Source organism: Rhipicephalus sanguineus, chromosome 2, assembly GCF_013339695.2.
Source record: "Rhipicephalus sanguineus isolate Rsan-2018 chromosome 2, BIME_Rsan_1.4, whole genome shotgun sequence".
Lineage (NCBI taxonomy): Eukaryota > Metazoa > Arthropoda > Arachnida > Ixodida > Ixodidae > Rhipicephalus > Rhipicephalus sanguineus.
This window is the reverse complement of record NC_051177.1, coordinates 12,492,741-12,516,097: the sequence shown is the minus strand read 5'-3', so window position 1 is coordinate 12,516,097 and position 23,357 is coordinate 12,492,741. Positions and strand designations below refer to the sequence as shown.

General features: G+C 48.4%; 1 protein-coding gene across 1 annotated transcript in view; it reads right to left on the bottom strand.

The window, feature by feature from the left end:
* The window catches only part of LOC119382421 (multidrug resistance-associated protein 1), a 351,316-nt gene that overhangs the window by 276,603 nt on the left and 51,356 nt on the right, over positions 1–23,357 (bottom strand). The window contains exon 5 of the mRNA XM_037650116.2: positions 19,623–19,757. Within this exon, the coding sequence (XP_037506044.1) occupies positions 19,623–19,757 (135 nt within the window). The remainder of the gene's footprint in view (positions 1–19,622; positions 19,758–23,357) is intronic.

The window sequence follows — 23,357 nt, the reverse complement described above, 5'->3', positions numbered from 1 at the left end:
CACCTCCTCGGACTAGAGGAGCCACCGGTACACCCAGATTGGCAATGGGCGGGAAGCAACAGGGAGCCCGGCCCCCGCAAAGGAGGCGGAATAGGTGTCTTGTGGCGCAATGACATAAACAGCAACTGGAAGAAAGTGGAGGCATCCTGCGAGGAGCACATGTGGATGACGGGTGCTATCTTGGACATGCCAGTGCTTGTTGCAGTCCTATACTTCAGTGTTGATCCAGGACAAAATGCTGAAAACAGATGCATCGCCCAATGTATCGCGGAAGACATTCAGCGCTGGGTTCCAACAGAGAGGTCCTAATTATGGGAGACTTCAACGGACATGTCCAAAGCATCGATGGCTTCCAGGACCATAATGGTGCACTTATGCTACAGCTAGCAGAAACGTTCTCCCTTGAAGTCGCCAACCTTCGCCCCGACTGCATAGGCGAGACTACATGGAGCGCCAGAAATAGTCGATCTTTATCGACTATATCCTCACATCGCCTAATCTAGCGGCACACCTGACAAGAGTACATGTGGATGAGAGTGGGCGCTATAGTTTGGGTAGCGACCACAATCACATCGCCCTGACATTCTCTACCTCCGTTCATCGGAATCGTCAGACACAATGCCGCAAGCCAGCTCGACGGTACCTACCGGCAACATCCTTTCACCGAGTGGCGGAGGACTTCGACGAGAATGACATACATGCGCGCCAAACCACTTACGAGGAGTTCGTGGGAGAGATACGCACTATGTGTCGCTATGAGAAGCGAGTCCAATCCCGAGATGGCGCCAGACCAAAGGCCTGGTGGGACCAGCAGGTGAAGACGGCACTTGAAGCGAGACGTAAGGCCAATAGAGCTCACCGATACGCAGCGCCTCTCGACTGAGGAATGCCAACAGGCGTGGCAGGAGTTCTTGCGCACCAAGAGAGACATGCAACAGATAGTCCAGAAGAAAATCGCGGAAAGCAATCAAAAACAACTGCGTGCAATTACAGAAGCTGGCAACAACGGACCGCGCAAATTCTGGACATATATATCGTCGCTCAACCGCGAGGCCCCCAGTCCTACTCTCCGAGACGCAACAGGTCACGCTGTCGTAGACCTGGAAGAACACCTGACGATCCACATGCAGCGAATGTATGACAACCCGTCGCCAGAACAACAGGGAGTGTCATACAAGCCTCGTGAAAAAGGGTGTGAGATGGACAACGGCACCACGGCGGAGTGCGAGTGGAAGGTGTCCCGTGTGGCAATTGACCGAGCCATGTCCAACATTGGAGCCCACAGCGCCAAAGGACTGGATGAAATTCCACCTGGGCTAGTGAAACGGCTCGGACAGAATGCAAGAGAGACCTTGGCGTCCATCTTCACCGGCATTATTCATGGCGACCCCATCCCAGAGGACTGGCGCCGCGGCAAGGTGTGCCTGGTGCCGAAGAGGAGAGGCAACAGTGACCAACTACACGATTACAGACCACTCACCGTCACAAGTGTGCTGTACAGACTGTTCACACAGGTCATAAAGAGATGGATGAGTGGGTGGGCGGAGACGCAGGGACCACTTACTGAGCTGCAAAATGGCTTCCGTCGGAATCGGCGAGGAGAGGACAATCTCTTTGTGCTCATACAGAGCATCGAGATTGCACGCAGGGAATCACGCGGGCTAATCGCCTGCTTTCTGGATGTAGCCAAGGCGTACGACAGCGTGCCACACGGACACCTTCTTTCTCGGATGGAAGACCTCAATATGCCGCCCGTGTGGATCGAACTACTGCGCCGACTCTACACTGGCAACACAGTTGAAACCACCTTTGGTGGAACACGCACGCGCCCAGTAAAAGTACAGCAGGGACTGAAACAAGGCTGCCCTCTTTCCCCATTGCTGTATATGTTGTATACAGCGGGTCTGGAACATGCCCTCCTGAATTCAGGTGTGGGGTTCAAGCTCAACTGGTCCGACGACGGCACCCCAACGACTTGGACACTCCCCGGCCTCGTTTTCGCGGATGACCTCATGCTACTGGCCGAAAATAAGGCACAACTGCAGCATCTGGTCGAGACATCAGCCAACCACCTGGGCACTCAGGCCTGGCCTTCAATCCGAAGAAGTCAGCGGTGCTCCGGTTCTCTGGAGATTGTGGCGAGGCTACTCTGGTACTACCAAATGGCGAGGAGCTTCCCAGATTGGAGGAATACCGCTATCTAGGCGTGCTACTGTCCACATCAGACAAGCTCATAGCAGGGCATGAAACCCACTTGAGACAAGTGGCACAGCGAGCCAACCGCATACTGCGTCGACAATGCCTGTGGGGCTGCAGCCGACACCACATGGTGCGCGACCTGTGGAAAGCCGTGCATGTGCCTGGACTTACCTACGCTACCTCGGCCATATGTCTGTCAGCCCCAACACGGGATTGGCTGGAACGTGGGCAACGAGAGGTGGGCCGCATAGCCTTGGGATGCCATGGCCGCGTCGCCGTGGAGGCTATCCAGGGGGACGTCGGATGGTCTTCGTTCGAGGCTCGAGAGGCCCACAGCAAAATCTCGTTCGAATGTCGGCTACGGACCATGAATGACAACAGGTGGGCACGCAGGCTCTTTCGTTACATCTACATCAAGGGCATCCGCACTCAATGGAGGTCTAGAGTGATGTTCTTGAGGCGGAAATACGGCCTCCTCGACTATGTCGAAACTGGACCTGAGCGAGAGACTGCTAAAGGCATTCGTGACCGGGTTCGCAAGGCAGAGGGAGAAATGTGGCCTTCAGCCATGCTCCCCAAGACTACCCTCAACCTCTACCGGGAAAGCAAGAAAGATATTGCAACGGAGCCAGCGCTGTACGACAACAGCTGTGGTGGCGCCCTCCTCTTCGAGGCTCGGGCGGGCGCGCTGCGCACTCTCGACTATCGAAGCCGTTTTGATTGCGCCCCTGAGACGCGCGCGGCGGTGTGCAGGTCCTGCGGTCGCGAGCGGGAGACTATGGAGCACTTGCTCCTACGCTGTTCGAAGTTGACTCCCCCTACGGCAGAGGGCACCACCCTGCCGCAAGCCCTCGGATTTTTCGATGCGGAGGGAAACCGCTGCGGCAAAAGTGTGCGCACCACGAAAGCTCGCCTCGAAGTGTGGTGGAGGGACACAAGGCGGACACTCACGGCGCTGGAAGTGTGTGACCTCTGAATTATGACGTGTCTGTGTGCTTTTTTAACTCATGTTTTCTTTTCCTTCGTGGCTTTTTTTTATATATGGCTAGGACACTTCATTGAGTCCACCCGTTGCAAAGGGTACTTGGCCACATTATCTATCTATCTATCTATCTATCTATCAAAGCGGTATCTGCTAAAAACGACAGCGGACAAAACTCACGCCTAGCAGACATAACGCGGGTAACACGGCGAGCCTGATTCGCAAAGGCAGAGTGACTCGGCTAAGTCTAATCAATCAATCAATCAACTTGAAATATTTACAACGCCACATACGTCTAAGCACATTAGCCACGCACCTTTCAGAGGACAATATGTGAACGCGACACGCATTTCTCCTCCCGCTAATCCCCCGTCATTAGCGCGGAACATGTTTCACCAGGTGCGGGAACAGCGTTAGGAAGAACATGGCAACCGAAAACGAGCGTTAGCCAATGAGAGTCGTCGGTGGCACTTCAATGGTTGTCAGTACTTAGCAAGGAAGATAAAAAAATCTAGGGACTTTGTGGTAGCCTCGATGCTCACCGGAGCCGAAGACTACCGCGGGTTCAGGCTTAGCGAGCCACAGGGCCGCGTCTACCGTTGCCTGCTTACGTTTAGCGCACCGCTCCGCGCGCGCTCAGCTAGCAAAGACGTTGAGCGCCGCGCAGCATAAACACAGTGTTCGAGATAACATACACACACAAACACTTTATTTGCCTTCGGCGGCACCCCAACACACACAGTACACGTTTGCTCCCGGGGCACGGGGGAGCAAAGGGCCCCCGCAGGCGGATGCAATACACAAAGGGGTTCCGCGAAGCACGTCGCAGCTCGCAATGGTGAGCTTTGACACGCCGCTCGGGAAAAAGGTCCCTCGCGGCTATGCTGCGCACTCTCGCGATGACCACTGGGCCTGGTCGCGAGTGCTAGGGCAATCTCCGTACGTATGGGCCTCCGGCAAGTGCGGCTCGGCGTGGTACGACCGCGCGCGAGCACTAGGCACCGCTCTTTGGCTTCACGTACGAACCGGAGCTAACACTGAGGTAAGCACGCCTATAAGGGTGCCGAGGCACCCAGGCAGGCTACAGCCTGGCGATTCCCAAAGGGGACGTCGGGCCAGAAGGAAACGCGTGCTTACCCAGCGGCGTCCGAGGAGAGAGAGAGTTCGTCCCGGCGTGCACGCGCGTCTGTCACGCCGAATTTCGCGGTTCCGAACCGCGTGCAGCGCCACCACGAGAGCCGGCGCGTAGCGCAAGATGGCGCCACTTGCCGTCGCGGGAGAACGGGAGAAGGAAAGGATTCGCAGAACGGCGAAATGCCCGCGCAGTGGCTTCGGGCGCGCCTCGGATCCCCACAACTTTAGTGCAGCCTATCAGAAAACTATCGTCGTCGTGAATGGGTATGTGCCACAGAATTTGGGCAGATCTCACTGCTGATGGTCTGCGCACCCATTGTTTTGCTCGAAGCACGTTTCAGAACGCTGCATTACGCTAGTGCACGCGCGCAGTCACATGGGTTTATTTCGTATTTTGCAGGTTTTCTTTCAAAGCCGGAAAAAATCGCAACGCAGCATGTACGTCGGCACAAAAGATTTGATTGGTCGTTTTGGAATGCCCTCCACAACGTAACAAACTGCACTTGGCCCTAAAGTACCCCGCACCTCCACCACTTATGAGGAAGCGCTTTACTCGAGCCTAGCTCGAGCTGTTCTACAATGATGATATATACAGATGAGGAAGTTGCATTAATAATAATGATATGTCAAGATGACAAGGAAGACCCACTGATTTGCTGCACTCACAATATTAAAGACATTGCAGAAATGATCTTAGATAAATAACCAATTAAGTGCAATATAAAGAAACACCATAACGAGCGCCACATGACGGTAAACCATATGCCGTTGGTTTCATTCAGTTGCGGTTAACCACTTTTTTATATTTGGTTATGGTTACGTGAAGCACCTTGTACATATATTCAATGTGATTGTATCATATGGAACCGCCTTGCTACTTTACTTAAATATATTCGGTTTCTTTTTTTGGGTCACCTTGAAGTTTGTTTTTGCTGTTACAACTTACCAGATAATCTTAGCTATGTGGCAATAGTGTGAATAGCAGTGGTATCATGCAACACTTTGTATCGCTACTATATGCCTGAGATGTTTCTAGGCGGCACAAGTTCTCTCTGAGAGAGAGAGAGACATAACTTTATTTTTGTCCTTGCTGGGGTCAAGGGAGGCGGGGGCCGAGGTACTAGCCCTACCGGAGCCCCCCTTACTCAGGCGGAGAAGTGTTAGAAGATTACACATTAGTGAATATGTTGCTAGTGAATGCTTTACATTAACAGGTAAGTAGAATATGAAATGTCATTGCAGTTTTATGTCCTCTATGGGCATATGATGCATCATAGAAAATATATATATACAGTAGGCTCCCGTTAAGACGAACTCGAAGGGACCGCGGTCATCTGTTCGTCTTATCAGGAGTTCGGCTTATCAGAAGTGCCCTCAAAAAGAGACGTGCTAACATGCCAAGTGCATCCAAATATGTTACTTGAAAAGACTGAATGGAGTAGACTTACAATGGGGGCAAAAAGACAAGAAAAAGCATTTATTTGGCTCATCTAGATAAAACTATGTCTTCAAGCAGAGTATTTACACGAATCTTACGAGCACCAGATTTCGCGTGTTCAAAAATAAAAATGCTCATGAAGATATTTGCTACCACATTATAATGATAAAACTGTAACACGCTCCTATGTTGACAATTAGAAAAAAAATTAAGATACAAGCACAATTTTCCTTCAAAGAATGTAAAATTTATTGTCCTGGCAGTTCCTTTTCTTCTGTGAGCCTGTTTTGCTGGCTCTAAGATCACTTCTGGATACGCCTCGGTCGCGTGCTGTTTCCTTGACAAAGTCATTATACAGTGAGTTGCTTAAGAATGTCTGCAAGTTTTTCTTCGAGGTCCGGATATTTTCCCGTTTTCGGCCCGTAGTAACTATTCCTGATCGATGTGCAGCTGAAGATTTTATCCCATCGCGCTACTCACGGTCACGAGCCTCGCGCACACGAAAAAGACACGACGCAGCTATATTCACTGTGCAAAATAGCCTTCCTTTGTCGTGCGCTTCCACAATCAAAATTGCTCGTCACATTTTCCACTTCACTGGGAACAGATACGACGCGCACAGGTCCTACGCGAACCAACGCGAACTGATCAAAAAATACATGTGCTCGGCCGCCATTGTGTGATGGCGATGACAATGCACCTGACCCCTCTGATGTACGGGAGTGCGCCGCAATCGTGGTTTCGATTTCGTACCCGACTGTGATGCACAGACTATTTTTGTTCCTCTTGTCGCTTCCTTTTTTTTTTCCCACTCCCCTTACGTTTGCCCCTCTGACCACGGCGGAGGGGCCCCAAGCTGCCCCCCCCCACCCCCCTCACTGTTTTTTTTTCCACTCATGCCTTTCTTTTTCTTCTTTTACCATCCTCTTTTGACTCTCACTGTCCCTTCAATCCCCAATCCCCCGTGAGTGTATCAGTTGAGGTGTCCTCACTTGAGAGACAGTTATCGTGCACTCCACACCCAATTTCCATTTTCATTTCCTTCTTCCTTTTAAGAATCACCTCCCCCCCCACCAAGCTCTTGTGTTCTTCTGTTCTCCTTTGTACTCCAGCTGGGAAACCGAAGAACGGGGGGGAATACAAAAGCTCGCAATGGCTTGGGGGTCCAAGTTGTAAATCCCCCTACTCTTTTTGTTGCTTTCTTTGCTGATAAAGCCCACACCTGCCCCACGCACAGGCTGGGGGTGAGGGGGGATACCGGCTTTATGCGCCGACCGGTCTTCTTCGTTTATCTCGCGCCCTCCGCGTCGCGATTTGCTTCGCGTCTTTGCTCCGGGAAGCGCTTTTTTAAAATCTTTTTTGCTTTTTCTTGGTTGCCTGAATGCCCCACCAAGACTGCAGTGTTCGTTTCGCAGAATCGCTAGCGTTGTCGATCACCGCGAAAGTTCGTCTTAACAGAAGAGTACAGTTGGGCGGTTCGTCTTAAGCGAAGTTTTTTTTCTATTGAGTCTATGGGAAACCAAACAAGTGGTCCCGTGTTGTTCGGTATAAGAGAGAATTCGTCTTAACCGAGTTCGTCTTAACGGGAGTTCACTGTATATATATTGCTACCAGCGTTGGTGCTGCTGTATACCAATCGGGGGGTTACGGATTCACGCAAACGGTAATATGCTTACGGACAAGGTAGGACTGCACAGCGGTGTTGGCACCATCGTGTGAAGGCGTCTTATTGACCTTCTTGTAATAGATGGATAGCCGCTAGCTGGTCGGCAAGTAGAGCAGCGACATGCATCCATCAATCACAAAAGTGACAAGCGAAAACCAGTGATATCGTGGCATATAAAGATCTGTCATGATAAGCAGCCCATTCAATCCTCATAAGTTGTTTCTGAATAATTAAATTAAACAAAGTTGTTCGCAGTTACGAAATTTTCAAGCAAGGATGTTTGTATATAGGCGTTCGCGGTTGCGTTATATAGATCAATAATAACAAATTTGCCAATGTATCGAAGTATCTTAATATGCAACTGGAAAGTATCATATCAGATACAATTATTGCGGTAGTATCTTGTATCTGTATCTCAAATACTCCATGCCCAAGTATCTTGTATCATATCGCGATATAATTTCAAAGTATCTTTGTCCATCCCTGCACCAGAGATAATGGCAATTCACAGAAGGATGAATAACTTTGAAAGAGATGAATATATGATTAGAATGTCAGTTATGAATCCACATTAGTAATCAGTGAAGAAATTAACATAAACAAGGCAACCAAAAGCAACTAGAACCAGGATTGCCAAGTTGGGCTACTTTGCGCTAACTTGGGTACTGTTTTTTAGGCTGGTGGCAGCAGAAAAAGTGTCTTGGCTACTTGTTCCCCCAATTTGAACAAAATTATCTATATCTGCAGACGTGGCAGCTGCTGGTGTTCGAGTATGCAGTGTCAAAACATGACGGCATATAAGACACACCTTTTTGGTGCGTCTTATATATGCAAAAAGTCATGCGATCCTGTGAGAACAATTTGTCCATATTTCATTCACGAGTACGATAAACTGAGCGTGAGAGCATTCGTAAAAAGATATCTAATCTTGTTAGAACAATGAAGCGGGTGTGGTCTTAGATGTCAGCTACTTGCTGTTCAAGCAGTGCAGCGACCACGGAAATTATGGCTGCAATAAAAGCCACCATTATCACGCGCACTATAGTAGTGTTCAAATTGTTTGTTCTTCAATGAAGCATTAAACCCACGGAACTGAGGCAATAAATGAAAGAGGGCACCACAACGTTTTATTGTAACATTGCAGCGCCCACAATACCAGTTACAGAAACGAATGTACTACTTTGTTATCACCATCATCAGTTTTTGTGTGAGACGTCGCTGCAGTCCAGCAATAGTTGTAGCTTCCTGCTTCCGTTCACCATTTACGTTTCGTACGCGTATGTGTGGGTGTTAATTGTGCGGCACGATCATTGTTTATGAGTTCCAGCCAAGCCTCATAGTGCCGTAGAGGCCACGGCAACGATGTGCTTCAAAGTGCTTACAATGCCGCGCAAAAGAGTGACTCAGAGGTTTACAATGGCAACTCAACGATGCTACCAACTGAGGCGGAAGAAGTTTTGACAGTGCACTGGAGAATGTGGCTTCGAATCCAGTGAAATAAATATTTGTTTTCTGCACTGAGCCTTAGGACAGCATTATTTACAAGCTTTATACTGCTGCTTATAGATATTCAGCGCCGTGCATGACTATGCATTTCACAATGAATGTACTCTGCATGCGTCGTCGTGTTTTATTGTGTTGGCAGATTTAAAAACAGATGCGCCTTATATATTATTTTTTCCTGTGAAATTCGTAAAAAGTGGGGGGCGCGTCTTATACAAAGGTGAGACTTATACATTGGAAAATACAGTAGGGTGATTCCACGTAAGATCGAACAAACGATGGCTGGTGAACCTCTCAAATTTATTTCAAAATTTTATATATTAGTGCCTGATGAGTGGAAAGAAGAGATCCGCAATTTGTTTTGCCGCCAAAATTTTTTTCGAAGCACAGGAAATCACTATTGACGAAGAGGTGGAGTGGAGCGCTCATACGCTCTGCTGTTTTGGCTAACTTTCGTTATGAATTGCACAAAATATATTAAAATTAGGTAGCTGAAATTTCTTTAACTAAATATATGCATGTTGTTGCTTCTGCTCAGGTATTTTTAGTTTTTATGTGTAGTGTAGATGTTTTTATAAAAAGCCTCAAAGTTGGCCCAGGGAACCTTATTTTCTTTACTTTGAAGGTCAAAAAAGCCTTGTAGCAGAGCGACGAAAATTCCGCATTACGTTCTTCACATGCTTATCTACCAAACTGCCGAATCCTATATTTATATAACTTTTCGGTAAAGAGATATGATCGGGCTAAGTTCAAGAAAACACCGAACAATAGAAATTTCTGACAATTAAAAAAAAAACCATTTTTTATATTTATAAACTTTGTCCACTTATTCTCCTCCACATCAGCTTTCACAGTCAATGAAAGCATGTTGCATAGTGTCATTGCACTAATAGTTACGGCCCCTCCAATGAGACCCTTAGGCAAGCATTGGCAATTCCGACTTGCCTGCTTGACGCCATGTATGGCGTCAAGCAGGCAAAACCATGTACAGCATAGCCACGTATAGCAAGGGGGTGGGAAAGGAAAGTGAGGATGGAAAGGAGGAAGGGGTTGGGGGGGTGGTAAAGCATAGCATACTCATGTATGGTGTTAGGCAGGCAGAACCATGTATAGCATAGCTGTGTATAGGAAGGGGGCGGGAAAAAGAAGTGACAGTGAGGATGGACAGGAGGAAGAGAGAGGGTAAAGTATAGCGTAGCAATGTATGGCGTCACGCAGGTAGAACCATGCAGAGTGTAGCCACGTATGGCAAGGAGGTAGGAGAGGAAAGTGAGGAGGAGGAAAAGGAGAATGGGAGATGGTAAAGCATAGCATAGTTATGTATGGCGTTAGACAGGCAGTGGAAAGGGAAGTGAAGGTGAGAAGGAAGAAAAGGAGGAAGGGAGTATGCTGTCATCTCATGTTGTCACTTGGTGTCACACAGGCAAAACCATGTACGGTCGATCCCGGATATATCGAACTAGGATATATCGAATTATTGGCTATATCGAACAGTTGAGAAATCCCCTTGAATTTCCCATGCAAAAGTATAGGACTGGTGCACACGTATATCGAACTCCCGCACAGCCAAAACATCCGCTATATCAAACGCTGCCCCACGCCGAAGCCCAGAAAGTGCATTTTTCCTAACAACTACTGATCATTTTTCGGCCGCGTTCTTATAAGTTCCAATCCCTCGTCGCGCGGAGGTGACAAAATTGCGTTGCTCTAGTTCGTTGCGCAGCACTTGTCAGTTCACCGGTATATGTGACGTGTGGTCCACAGGTTTTAACGCATGGGCTAGTGTTTTCCAAAGAGGCTGATTGCCGAGGGCACCAAAATGAGAATTCGAAGTGACTTCGCAGTCTTGTTGTAATGTTTGCATTCCCTTCCTTGTCTCTTCACACACGATGGCATGCGGGCCCGCAAAGCATGGCCTTTGAGATCTGCAACCTCGTGACGTATTAACGCGATAGCGTTAGAAAGCTCGTGTCGCAGAAATTGCGCCGTTGGCGTCGGTGTCGGCACCGTTGGTTGTGAGCAAAAAATCGTCCGTGAGCGAAAAATCGAGAAAGAAGCAAATAAAATAAAGAATAAAATTTTCGGTCCCATTGAGGGTCGAACCCGGGCCATTCGCGTGGCAAGCAAGTGTCCTACCACAAAGCCACTATGTTACATGCAGCTGCTTCAGAAAAAAAACACTACATAAATGCCATGTAGTGGAAGGAGTCTCCTTAAGGCATTTTGTTCGACATGTGTCACAACAAAAACGAGCCCATTCGGCGATTTGTAGGCGCATTTGGGAGGCCATCAAACTATGTCGAAAAAGGCCGGGATAGTGCAGCCATCGCCGCTAAAAACACACACGAACTTTCAAACTGCTCTAAAAACGGACAACTATGTCCATCTAGCGGAAAACATATCAAGCCGACGCCGGCTTTCCAGAGGAGGCGTTGATTAAGCAAACAGCAAACGCTAGATAATGTGCTGCCATCTGTGAGGCATTGTGAGACTCTTTATGGGCTCCGAGATGGCGAATGCGTGGCGTTTATCTTGGCGGCCATGCGACTCTTGCTTTAAATCAAAAACCTGTATGTACCAATCGCGCGCGCGCGTGTGTGTGCCTGTGTGCATGTGTGTGTAACAATACACATTAATAAGTATGCACTTAGTGGTTGAAGTGCGCACTAGCAGCCGGATTTTGCTATTGCGTTCAACTCTTAAAGGCGAAGCTTAAAGGGGCCCTGCAACACCTTTCTTAGTTATATTGGAATAATCTCATTATTGACGTATGAGTCTTCACGAGTCATATGCCGCAAAAATTTTTCGAATCCGTCAAGTCTAAGTGGTGTTACCAAATTATAGAGATCATGTTCCGCAGCTTTCTCCCTCAACTCAATGCAGTGAGCGCGCGGAAAGCTGCGCGCGGCGTGAAGGGAGGGAGGGAGGGCGGAGGTGCAAGGAGGCGACGTCAGCACCGGCGGCATTTTTTTTCATTTTTTTCTCTCTGGCGTCTCGGCGCAACCACGTGGTCTGTGGCGCCACTTCCGGTCGGCTCGCGCGGTCGTCGTCGAGCGGCGGAGCCCATGGCACCGTGTATCGCGCGTGCTTGAAAACTGCGAGTCGGTTTGGTAATGTTGGGTGTGCACCTCGAACTGCCGTAGTGTTTTCATCACTCTGCCAACCATGGACGCAAACTTGCGTGCGCGTTTGGAACGAATGACAGCTGAGATGGGTTTCGACCCACACTCCGATACACCGCCTCTTCGCACTGCTCGCGCTTGAATCGTATTCAACACGGCAAAGCTGCGTGCACCCTTCTCCCAGTGGCGGTACTTCGATGCTGTTTGCTCTTCGAATGCGGGCGCACAGCGAGTGCGGGCTGACAACAAAAAACTACAGACTAGAAGAAAGGATCGTGGGGCATCGGGCCGGCGCGGACCCATCCCCCTGCTGTCTGCAGCTACCGTGAAAATGCGAATCTGCTTGGTTGCTGTGTCGCGGTTTCTCGGGAACCTGAGACTACGGGGAGGATACGCCGAGGTACGGCTCGATGACATACTGAACAGACAGCGAACGGGACTCTCGCCATACAGCGAACACAGGTATCCTAAGCTAGCCGGCGTCAGCGTTGTTATCGGAGAAATGCTGCACCGCTGCCTCGGTCAGTCGTGAGAACGTGCCGACGATGCAGTTTCCAGCTGACGAGGCAACACTCAAACGGCTGCCACTCTCAACGGCAACCGGCGATGGTCAAAAGCACAGAAATATTCACGATTTCGGCACTGCACATGGTGAAGAAAACGCAACCACGCAACTACGAGCAGACGAGCTGTCGGTGAGACCGGAAGTGCTAATATTAATGTTCGTTCGGTGTTTTAACGGCATAACACAATATAAACATACATATTATCTACTTATTGAACTCAAAATTAACAACTAAGGTAATAATGAGGGTGTTATCGTGATTAAAACATCAGCCAATGGTGGAACTGCCGACAATCGCGTCATATATTGCGGACTAATACATCAATTGTCGAGAGAAGAGGGAGCGATTTTCAGCTGACTTTGAGAATTTATTGTAAATTCCAGGCCGCTCGCTTCGCTATAATATTTGGCTCGCGTGTTCTCGGGAGCCTCGACTACCGATTGGCAGCGCTTTTTGACCCTGCTCAAAAAGTGTTGCAGGGCCCCTTTAAAGGTCCCCCAATTTTTTTAGTGTTTTTGGCTTTAAAACGCTGATCTCAGAGGCTACGCTTTTTTTTTCGCATTTCTCTCCAAAGTAGCGGCTGCCTTCTGCAAAGCCACAAGTGCCATCGGTATCGCCAACATGTCGACGGTGGAGAAATGTTTCTTCGTGCAGCGTTGTCTCTTGCAGAATGTGTACTGTGTGTACTTTGCACTTTGTTCTTGATAAATCGTCATTCGGGAGTCCAACTAAACATTGTCCCGCTCATAGCGATAAAAATGATGACCGGCGCTTCAAACGACGTCAAGTAAGGCACTGTCGTGCACTGTTTCCTTACGGGCCTTGGTGCCAGGTGACGACATCGGACGCGTCATGACCGCCGACTACGGCGTACGGTGCGTCAGTGAATTTTGCGGCTTAGCATTTCCGGGCACTGTATCGGACGGGAGCACAGCGAGCGACTACATTGGTGCAGATAACGACGTAGCCGTTTCTGACTGCATCGATGGCGAGATCATAGCTGACGTTGCCGGTGCTGCGGAAATGGACCCGTGCGTTTTGAAGATGCCAGCCGCCGCTGCCACCGCTAAACCCTTCACCGTGCTACAGAGCTCGCATCAGCGTTCAGCGTCGATCACCGCTGTTGTGGCGGAAGGTGCTGAATTTACTTATTTGGAAAGCTTATATAATATTGATGATGACTTGATGAATTTACGGCGCGCAAGAAGCAAGAGAAGTTGACGGACTTTTTTCATGCGAAATAGAGTGCGCTAACTTGCAAAAGAAGTTCTCGCCTTGTTCTTTAGCATATGTGAGCGAATCATCATGTTCGCACTTTTTACGATTTCCGAAAACTATCGAGGCCTGCAGTGCTTTAATTAAAGCCTTAAATACGCATACTTCGTATTTTGAATTATCGATATATAGAACTATTTTGTGATCCCCTTCGAGTTCGATATATCCGGGATAGACTGTATAACATAGCTAATTGTAGCAAGGGGGTGAGAAAGGTAAGTGAGGGCAAGGAGGAAGGAAAGGGGGAAGGGCGAGGGTAGTGTATAGCATAGCTATGTATGGCGTCACACAGGCAAAACCATGCATAGCATATCCATGCACAGTCAAGCCCACATATAACGGCCCCACTTAAAACGAACTTCATCTTAAAACGAACGGCACCCGCGTGACCGTGGAAATATACATTTTTTCAATGGCACAAAATCACACAACGAACGCCTTTGAACCCTGCCGATCGGTTACAGCGAACGGAGTCGGCCGGCGACTGCGGAGACACCCCTTTCGACCACCTATAAGCCATCGGCGAGCCAAACACCGATCCTGCCTCCGCAGGCTTCTCATTGTCGTTCTCCGTGACAGTTTTTTGTTACGCACCCCTCCGTCCTTTGTCCCCCTGCTGCTCCGAGCACCCCACATCGCCAGTGGGTGCGGGGTGCTCACCGACTTCGATATTTCGTGATTCGTTCCGTGTTCTCGCTCATTTTGCACTCCGTTCAGCATGCCCTGCACGCGTGCGGAACGGTAAAAATGGCTTACGCGGAACGAAGTGCGAATTATCTAAGTCGGTGGGGCCGCGCAAGTTCAACTTTTCACGATCCGTCCCGTGTGACAGCCATTTTCACCCTTCCGCGAACCGGCACCCCAATGAGATTCTCTGACCGCTGCGCGTGTAGGCCACTCTCCCAAGTACTGTGACTCTATCCCAAGGCCGTTCTCCTCTCTTCCCCCTTTATCGCAACTCCTCCGCCTGTCCACGCCAGCTCGAATTCCGAAGTTTCTTTTTCTGGGTAGAAACGAGCTCAGACAGGGCACAGAGCCGTTCTACGCTTACTTCCTTGTGTGTCGCACGTGCGCGTCTTGCTCGTTGTTGGTGTGCGTGTGTGTCAGGATGGCGGACGGGAAGCCCTCCGCGCAAACAGATGGCACGAAGCGAAAAGCGCTGGACATTTCTACCAAGCGAGCCATTCTAAACGAGCTAGCTCAAGGCGCTAAAAACTGCGAGCTGGTTAAGAAGTACGGCGTGTCCAAGTCAACGATATCAAGGATTCTAAAGAACAAGGACAAGATAATCAGTGCCGATGCCAACTCGACGGACAGAAAGCGCCTGCGGAAAGCAACCTACGCAGACGTGGAGGAAGCGCTTCTGAAATGGTTCGTCGACGCGCGGGCTCGGAACATTCCGATAAGTGGTCCGATGATGCTGGCCAAAGCGAAAGACTTCGCATTTCTGTTGGATTTTCCCGACTTCTGCCCAGGAAATGGCTGGCTACATCGGTTCAAGGTGCGTCATGGCATTGTTTTTAAATCGATTGTCGGTGAGGCGGCCTCGGCCAGCGACCAAGACGGTGCCTCGTGGCTTGAAGCAAATCAAGACACTATTTTAAGCTATGCAGAGCGGGACGTCTATAACGCAGACGAAACTGTGTTATTCTACCAGATGCTGCCAGGAAAAACGCACGCCATGAAAGGCGACACATGTGCTGGCGGCAAGCACAGTAAAGTGCGCGTCACAGCGCTTTTGTGCACTAAAATGGATGGCAGCGACCGGCGCGTGCCCTTTGTAATCGGCAAGTCAAAGAAGCCGCGTTGCTTTCGGGGCTATGTGCCTGTGCGTTATAGGCATAGTGCTAAAGCGTGGATGATGCACTTTTTATACGCAGAGTGGCTGGGCGAGTTAGACCGCGACATGCACAAGCAAGGCAGGCGTGTGCTGCTTGTGGTCGACAATTGCTCCGCGCACCACGTACAAGCCTCTCTCACGGCAGTGACCCTGCTTTTCCTGCCGCCCAACACAACGTCGAAAGTGCAACCGCTTGACTTGGGCATAATCCGCGCGTTTAAGGCTTATTATAGGCGCCGCGTTGTGGAGCGCATGCTCATAGCTGTTGAACGGCCGGCAGCCAACCTGCCGCTTCGGGTGTCGCTGTACTCAGCTCTGGAGATGGTAAAGGCTTCATGGGCAGAGTTAACGGCTACATGTGTGCAAAACTGTTTCCGCAAGGCCGGCTTCGCCGACGTCGGAGCCGATGCCGACCCTGAAGCTTCCGAAGAGGACCACTCCGGCGGCGATTTGTGGCAGCGTGTTGTCGACCCCGACATGGGAGGGCGGGACATCTGCTGGGATGATTTCGTTATGGCCGATGATGATGCCGACACCGCGGAACCGTGCACGGATGAGGGCATTGTCAGTGAAGTGCGCGGCAAGAGCGATTCGGAGGAATCAGATGACGACGACGATGAAACGTTGGAGCCAGCACCCACAAGCGTGCCTGTAGCAATTGGCTACATAGACAGCCCCAGACAACTTGTCTATGCCAAGGGCCTCGGCGAGGAGCATGCTGCCGCTTTAAATAAACTGGAGACCACCCTTATCGCATCGGCACTCTCGAAGCAGACGTGCATCACGGACTTTTTTGCAAAAAAAATAAATTTTGGGTTTTCACTTGTAACTTTTTAAAAGCTGTTTTTTCATTTATTACGAACTTCGGGACACAACGAACGGACGCCGCGTCACGCTCAGGTTCGTTATAAACGGGCTCGACTGTATTAGTATGGTATAGTAAGGGTGTAGAAAAGGGAAGTGAGGGGACAGGGTGGAGCATAGTATAGCTGTGTGTAGTATAGTATAGCAATAAGACGGAAAAGTGAAATGAGGGTGAGTAGGAGTGATGTGAGAGTAGGAGGGAAAGGAAGAGGGCACCACTGCATCACAAATGAAGGTTTTCTTTCCCGCCATGGAGGCCTAGCAGGCTGCATGGCTGGAACGCCAGGGCGCGCTTGCCCGTGAACGCAAGCGTCGCTAAAGGAATGCAGATCTTTCAGTGACACTCACAGGGTGCGTTTGTTTTGTCTACTTCTACTCTGGTGTCTCGTCCCAAGCACAGTTCAGGTCCGCCTAATAATTTCTTTCCAACTAGCCCCTCAACACACGCTCCTTGAATCCATCGCTGAACGACAGGCGAATCACTGCTCCACACTTCCCACAGCTATCACATTGAGTGCAACTGCTTAAAGGGACCGACAACCGCTCAGAACATGAATTGAGTTAACCCCACTAATATAAGGATTGTCTACTGCACTGTCTAAAACAAACCTTGTTTTTCTCATTAAATGCGGACATATATTTTTATTTCTTCACTCAAAATTACTTTTGGCGCCTCTGGCAGCAAAAAAGTGAACGTGCACATGTACCTATCACATGACCTTTTAATGGTGTGCGCTATTGTCTCTATATTATAGTTGAAATACAGCACACTTTTTATTATAATCTTTTCTAACGAAAACATGCAGATATACATTCGTTTGCACTGAGCAGAACAGTGGTGCCGCCATCGCTTGACGTATGACCCAATGCTCATGAGCGGCAGCATGAACGTTGTTAGCTGAGGGCCTAGCGGCACCTGCCGACGTGTTGGAAAAGTATGAAGAGCACCTCACGACCTCCGAGATATGCTCCGGTGACGCGTTGCCGGAACTAATCATAGAGGCCACGAGCGCCTTAGTTCACGAGGCAGTAAGGAGATCTCATGTGACAACGAGCGTTCAGAAAACTTATTCGACCAGCTTTTAATAATCCAAAATAGTCGAAAATGTCAATATGAAGGTGGTTAAACACAGTTTCACCCACTCCTGACAGCAAAACCTTGAGCATAATGCAAGGAGGACTATCGGCATCGCTATCGCTTGACAGCATTGCTGGAGGACATCTACATACAGTTCAGGGGCTCTTCAGATAGAAAAATACTGCTAACAAAATAACCACGTGCTTTTGGGATTCACCGCTCCAGTTGCAAATACTACGAAGGGTGAGCTTTCTACTGCGCCGTCAAAAACTGGGTCGAGAAAAATCGGTTGTCGGTCCCTTTAAAGTTTTTTTGCCGGGGTATGTGTTGATCTAAGGTTGGCAGGACGTGGGGGTAAAGTCATTTTCGCCACATGGCGCACACATGTCTGGCAGATTAGTCTTAGTTCGCCGTCGAGCGAGAGATAGCGCTGTGGGCACGTGGTGGCGCCGCGCTGACGGCGAAGGTAGGCGGGTGCACAGCGAACAGCACAGTCTCTTTGGGGCTTGGCAGCGTGTGTGGACCAGACCCGTAGCCAGGATAGGGGGCCCTAGAGGCCTGGGCCCGCTCGAAATTTTGGTGAAGTAGGTGTTTTTACCAAAAAGAAATCATAAAAGTAGGTGTTTTTCTCAAAGAGTCAGGGTTGTCAGCAAGTGCCCCCCCCCCCCCCCCCCGAAAAAAATTCCTGGCTACGGGCCTGGTGTGGACGGATGCGTCTCGCGGTGGGTCCGTGGGGACAATACCGCGGCTCAGTCCCACAGGCACCTCATGGTGAGTCGAACGGTGGCCGCGCCACATTCGCGGTACAATGAATGTGTTATGTTGTTGCTTGTGTTTGTTATGTTGTTTGTGTGTTGTATTGGCATCATGTATCTGGTTATTTAGCATGTTACTAGTTATGTATTCTATAATCCGTGAGATGGCGCAAAGGGCATGCATCAAAGGTTGTCACACCGCCCGTTTTTTGCCAGAGTTTGGATGCGTGCCTTCGCCCTGTACTTTGACCTACAGGACATGGTCGCCCGCACTCGCGTGCTTATCTCTTGAGGGGGGAGGTTTTTACGTGTTGCGCTTTCACCACAAAGTTTGCGTTGAAGCTAAAGACCACACGAAGGTCACCTCACTCGCTACAGCAGCCATGTTTGTGAAAGGAGTGAGCTGCTAGCTAGAAGAGAGAAAGTAGGGGCTGCTTGGTTGTGCATTGTCGGCACTTGCAGCGCGCTACTCACACAAAGAAAGACGCATGAAAACAATGCACAGGTATACACAGGACGAGCGCAAACAACTGTCACAGTTGTTAGTTTGCACTCGTCCTGTGTATACCTGTTTGTTCTTTTGGCGTGTCTTTTGTGTTCGAGCAGCGCGCTGCAAGTAAGTGTTGAACTGCTAGCCTTTCTGCGTATGACATTCCATTTTGTTGCTATCGCATTCATTGTTTCGCCCTTGCAGCGAAACTCCGTTTTTTATTGTCACCAAAAGGCGGCAGTAAGAATAGTTACACAAGGTGCATGAACAGCAGCACAAGAAACTTGTTTATCCTGCACGAAATTATGGCTAAAGTGAACAATTTATGCTTGAATCTCAGCAATTTTTATTTAAGTGGTTGTGCTATACTTATCTGCATTTTCCCCAAAAGGCTCTTGCATTTAGTCACTTGAATAAAACCCTCACAGTTGTTTCCACACATGCGTGGCTACATTTGGTTAATATTACTGTGCTTGGTTCATGCTGGCTCCTTTTTGGCTCATTTTCCCAATTTTCTGGCTATGTTTTGTCTTTTAAACATAGCAACCCTGACTACAACATACAGAGAGCACTATACACATTCTAGTTGCTTTTTTTTTGTACTCTCACTTATGTGAATCTCCGTGCTGATTACTGAAGTGGATCGATGATTCTGACTGATCCAGCTCAGCACTTTTTTTTTAATTAAAACTACTTATGAAATTACTTACGAAAGTGAAATTCACAACATCTGCATAGAATGTAATCGCAGTGCAGACGGCAAATACGAGCCAGAATGTAGGGATGGCCAGAGACGACCACAGCCCCTTGCGCCTTTCCCACAGAGTCAGGCTGGTCACTAGGACCTGCAGGGAGACCATCCAAACACAGTCAGGGCATTCCTCTGTACTGCTCATGAAGATGGTACAGACATCATCAAGAGTTAAAACAACTGCTCTATTTTCTTGTACGTCCTCCAAGAGAAAGGACACTAAAGAAACAAACAGGTAAAGCTGTATTAATAAGTTACCTTTCAGTGCTATAAAAAGTGCCATTCTAACCATGAAAAGGCACACGAATAAAAATGAGCAGTGACACCAACACTGGAACTTCTTCAACAGTGTCAGCGCCAACTTATTCATCAGTAAGGCTGGACTGGTAGAATCATAGCTGCATAGCATGAAATCTGAGGTGAAAGCCTAGGAAGCCCAGTCCATATCCACACCATATATCCATTACTCCTTTCATCCTTCCATTTATGTTATACCCAATGATGTCCAATATAACAGGCTTCAAGAGGGTGCGACGTTGGGCTAGTTGGTGCTGCATAGTTTGAAGTGAACGACAGCGTGTAAAACAAGGACGAAGAGAGCACTGGTATCGTTTGTGCTCTCTTCGTCCTTGTTTTATGCACTGTCGTTCACTTCAAACTACAACATGCTTGTATTCCCCACTATATGCTGCAGCCTTCCTGTTGTTGACAAGCTGTCGTCTTCCTCCTTGTGCTCATCAACATCTCGTCATAGTTTGTCTGCTTTGTGAACTTCAGAGAGTTGTTTCTGGCGCAATATACATTGATGAGCAATATTCCTGCTGATGAACAAACACCCCAACAGAAGGCCCATCCCACGACCACCAAAGCGAATCAAGTCTGATGGCATGCTCTTTGGGCATTAAATTTTCGCAAAGTCGAAATTTTCCGCACGTCCACAATGGCTTTCCATGTTGTCGGCTAACAGGCTGTCCTAGAGAGGACTTTTATTCTCTCATAAAATGCATTTCCCTTTTCCACTTCTCTTTTTGTATCACCACTACACACATTCATATGTTTCAGAGATATTCACCTCCTGCAAGCGCAGGTGTTTGACCCATGAACGAGGTTCAAAATTTCAGCGTATTCACGCTGCTCTCACTTGGCATTTCAGTGGTGCAACTGCACTCCTCTGTTCACGCTTGCTTCATGGTGTTTCTTGCAATTATATAATACGCGGTGCCCCATTATGATGACTCTGAGGAGAAGATTTATTGTAAATTACCTTTCCTAATCGTGGACTTGCATTTACACACTTTCATTTTCTCTCATTTTGTCCTCTCTCTTCTCCCTATAATGGTAACCACTTATGTTTAATCACGTTTTCTAGCCATTCTATTTGTTCCAATGAAACCTTGAAAAGCTGGATGAAAACTATGATGTTTGACTCGGGAAGTATCTTACCCGTTTGTAAAATAGCCGTGCTGGCACCTTCACCTCTCAAACATGACATTCCTAACATTTACTTTACATTAGACCATTTAGAAATCTCTACAAACACAAGCAGCAAATTATTAACTGATTTTTGCGTAGTCTACACCTAGCTCTTGGCACCGTGCACACATGTCAGCACAAGCATCGATGGCCCCACCCCAATGAGCTGCAGTGGCCTTTGCACCCACATCACACACACACACGCTTCTTCTTCCCATAATTCGACAAACTAATAGCGATGACATTCAAGCGACCCTATGGCACTGTTCGACATCTTTTCGGAGGACTACTGTCCACAGCCTAAGCCAAAAATGACAGAGTGGAAAAGTGTGCCATTGGCCTAGGAGTTATAATAGCTTTCCTACCATCCGAAATTAGCAAAACCTCAATGTAGCGGACCTTTTAAGACCAGAGGCAGCTCAATTCGTGAAGGCAGCACAAAAATATCCAGCCTCAAATGCCTCTGAGGCATGACCATCCAACCAATTGGGCCAAGTTTCCTTGACAAGTTTAGAGGGCCACAGGTTTGTATACCTAAGGACAACTGCTCTTTTTTCAATCCATCTTTTTCTGTATATTTTCTTTTCTCTCTTTTGCATATGGCATGCACACATTCTTTTTACACCTGGAAGGTGACTTTGGATGGACAATGCGCTTGAATGGCTGCACCTATTATGCCTCCTCTCTATATCACTCGCCCCCTTACCAGAACAGGAATGGACCCCCCCGGCAAGTACCTGTCATATGATGCCTACAACTGCACCCTGGTCCTCAGACTCCAGCAGCCGCAATGTACCTCACCACAGGATTGCAAGGCAGCGGAGGATGCCACTGGCAACTGAAAATGGCAGTGTTAAATACGCACACTTTCCAGTGAAACTTGGGTATCAGAGATACTTGAGGAGTTAAATGGGATATGAATGGGCTTAGTGGAGTTAAGAGAACCAGGGAACCATACACAGCGCTGACACAGAAAGAGTATACCAGTGATGCTACCGAGGACTTCTGATTTGGAGCAAATTTTGGAGCAGCAACATTTTCATTTTGGAGCGCTTTGGAGGAGCTAATTTCACATCCTGGAGCACACTGGAGAAGCAAGTTGCATTTACATTCAAGCACCCGAATAAATATTATGGGGCTCTTACGAAGAGCTAGAATTATTTCAATTCATTGCAAATCTCGTGGAGAAAATATTCTCAGAAGCATTCTATATTTCACTCGATAATGCAAAAATAAGGGAGTCATGTACTTGAGTGTTCTCGAATAACCTATTCAGCAATATTTTTTTTAACTAGCAAATAAACAAAATGCTGGACAATGAAAACTGTACTTTATAACATAACACTAATACATCTACGTAATTATCAGCAGAAATATTAGACAAACGCCGCGACATACAGCAGTGCCACAATGCTAAAGATTCTCACTGTTGCCAACACATTCCCCCAAGACAACTCATAGGCAAAGTCCAGGTTCTTTTTCTCCTCAATCGACTGCACTACTGCAGGCGCAACACGACGTCACTTAGATGGGCTCAGAAAGCCAACTTCTTCCGACACTCCTCTCCCTCTCTCTGAGGCCTCTCTGCGCTGAAGCAAGAGCATTCTCGCAGTACTGCCAGACTATATCGCTTGCGCATGCACCGGGTTGCTTGGAACAAGTGTCCGAGAGTGCATTCAGAGGGGGACTACCTGATATCACAAACTTCGTTTTCCTTTTACAGCGAAGCTGTGTACGGCTAGGACATTCCCAAGTGCCCTCTAGAGAGCAGTACAAAAATAATGCATACTGAGCGTTAACAGCCGGCAGGCCCGTAGCCAGGGGGGGTGCTCTAGGGGCCCACTTCCCCTCCAACTCCCTCTGAAATTTTCATGATGATGATGATGATGATATATGTTGTTTAATGGCGCAAGGGCCATTGATGGCCAAAGAGCGCCAGGAAATGGTGTCGAATGGGAACAATGATGATGTTTAGTGGCTGTATAAGGGCCTAAGATTCTGCGCACTAAAGGTGCGTAAAACATATATGTATTAAAATCATGAAAGTGGAGTGAAGCGTGCATGGTGTAGATGAGTTCTAGGTGATCATGACGCTAAAATATAGAAGTGCTTTATTAGCACAGATGCCTCGTCAGCGCCCTTGGTCCCAAGGGCCTGGAGGCAGGTGCTCTCTTTGATGTAGCATCCGCAGCAGCAGCCTCCCTCATGAGGCCATGCTACC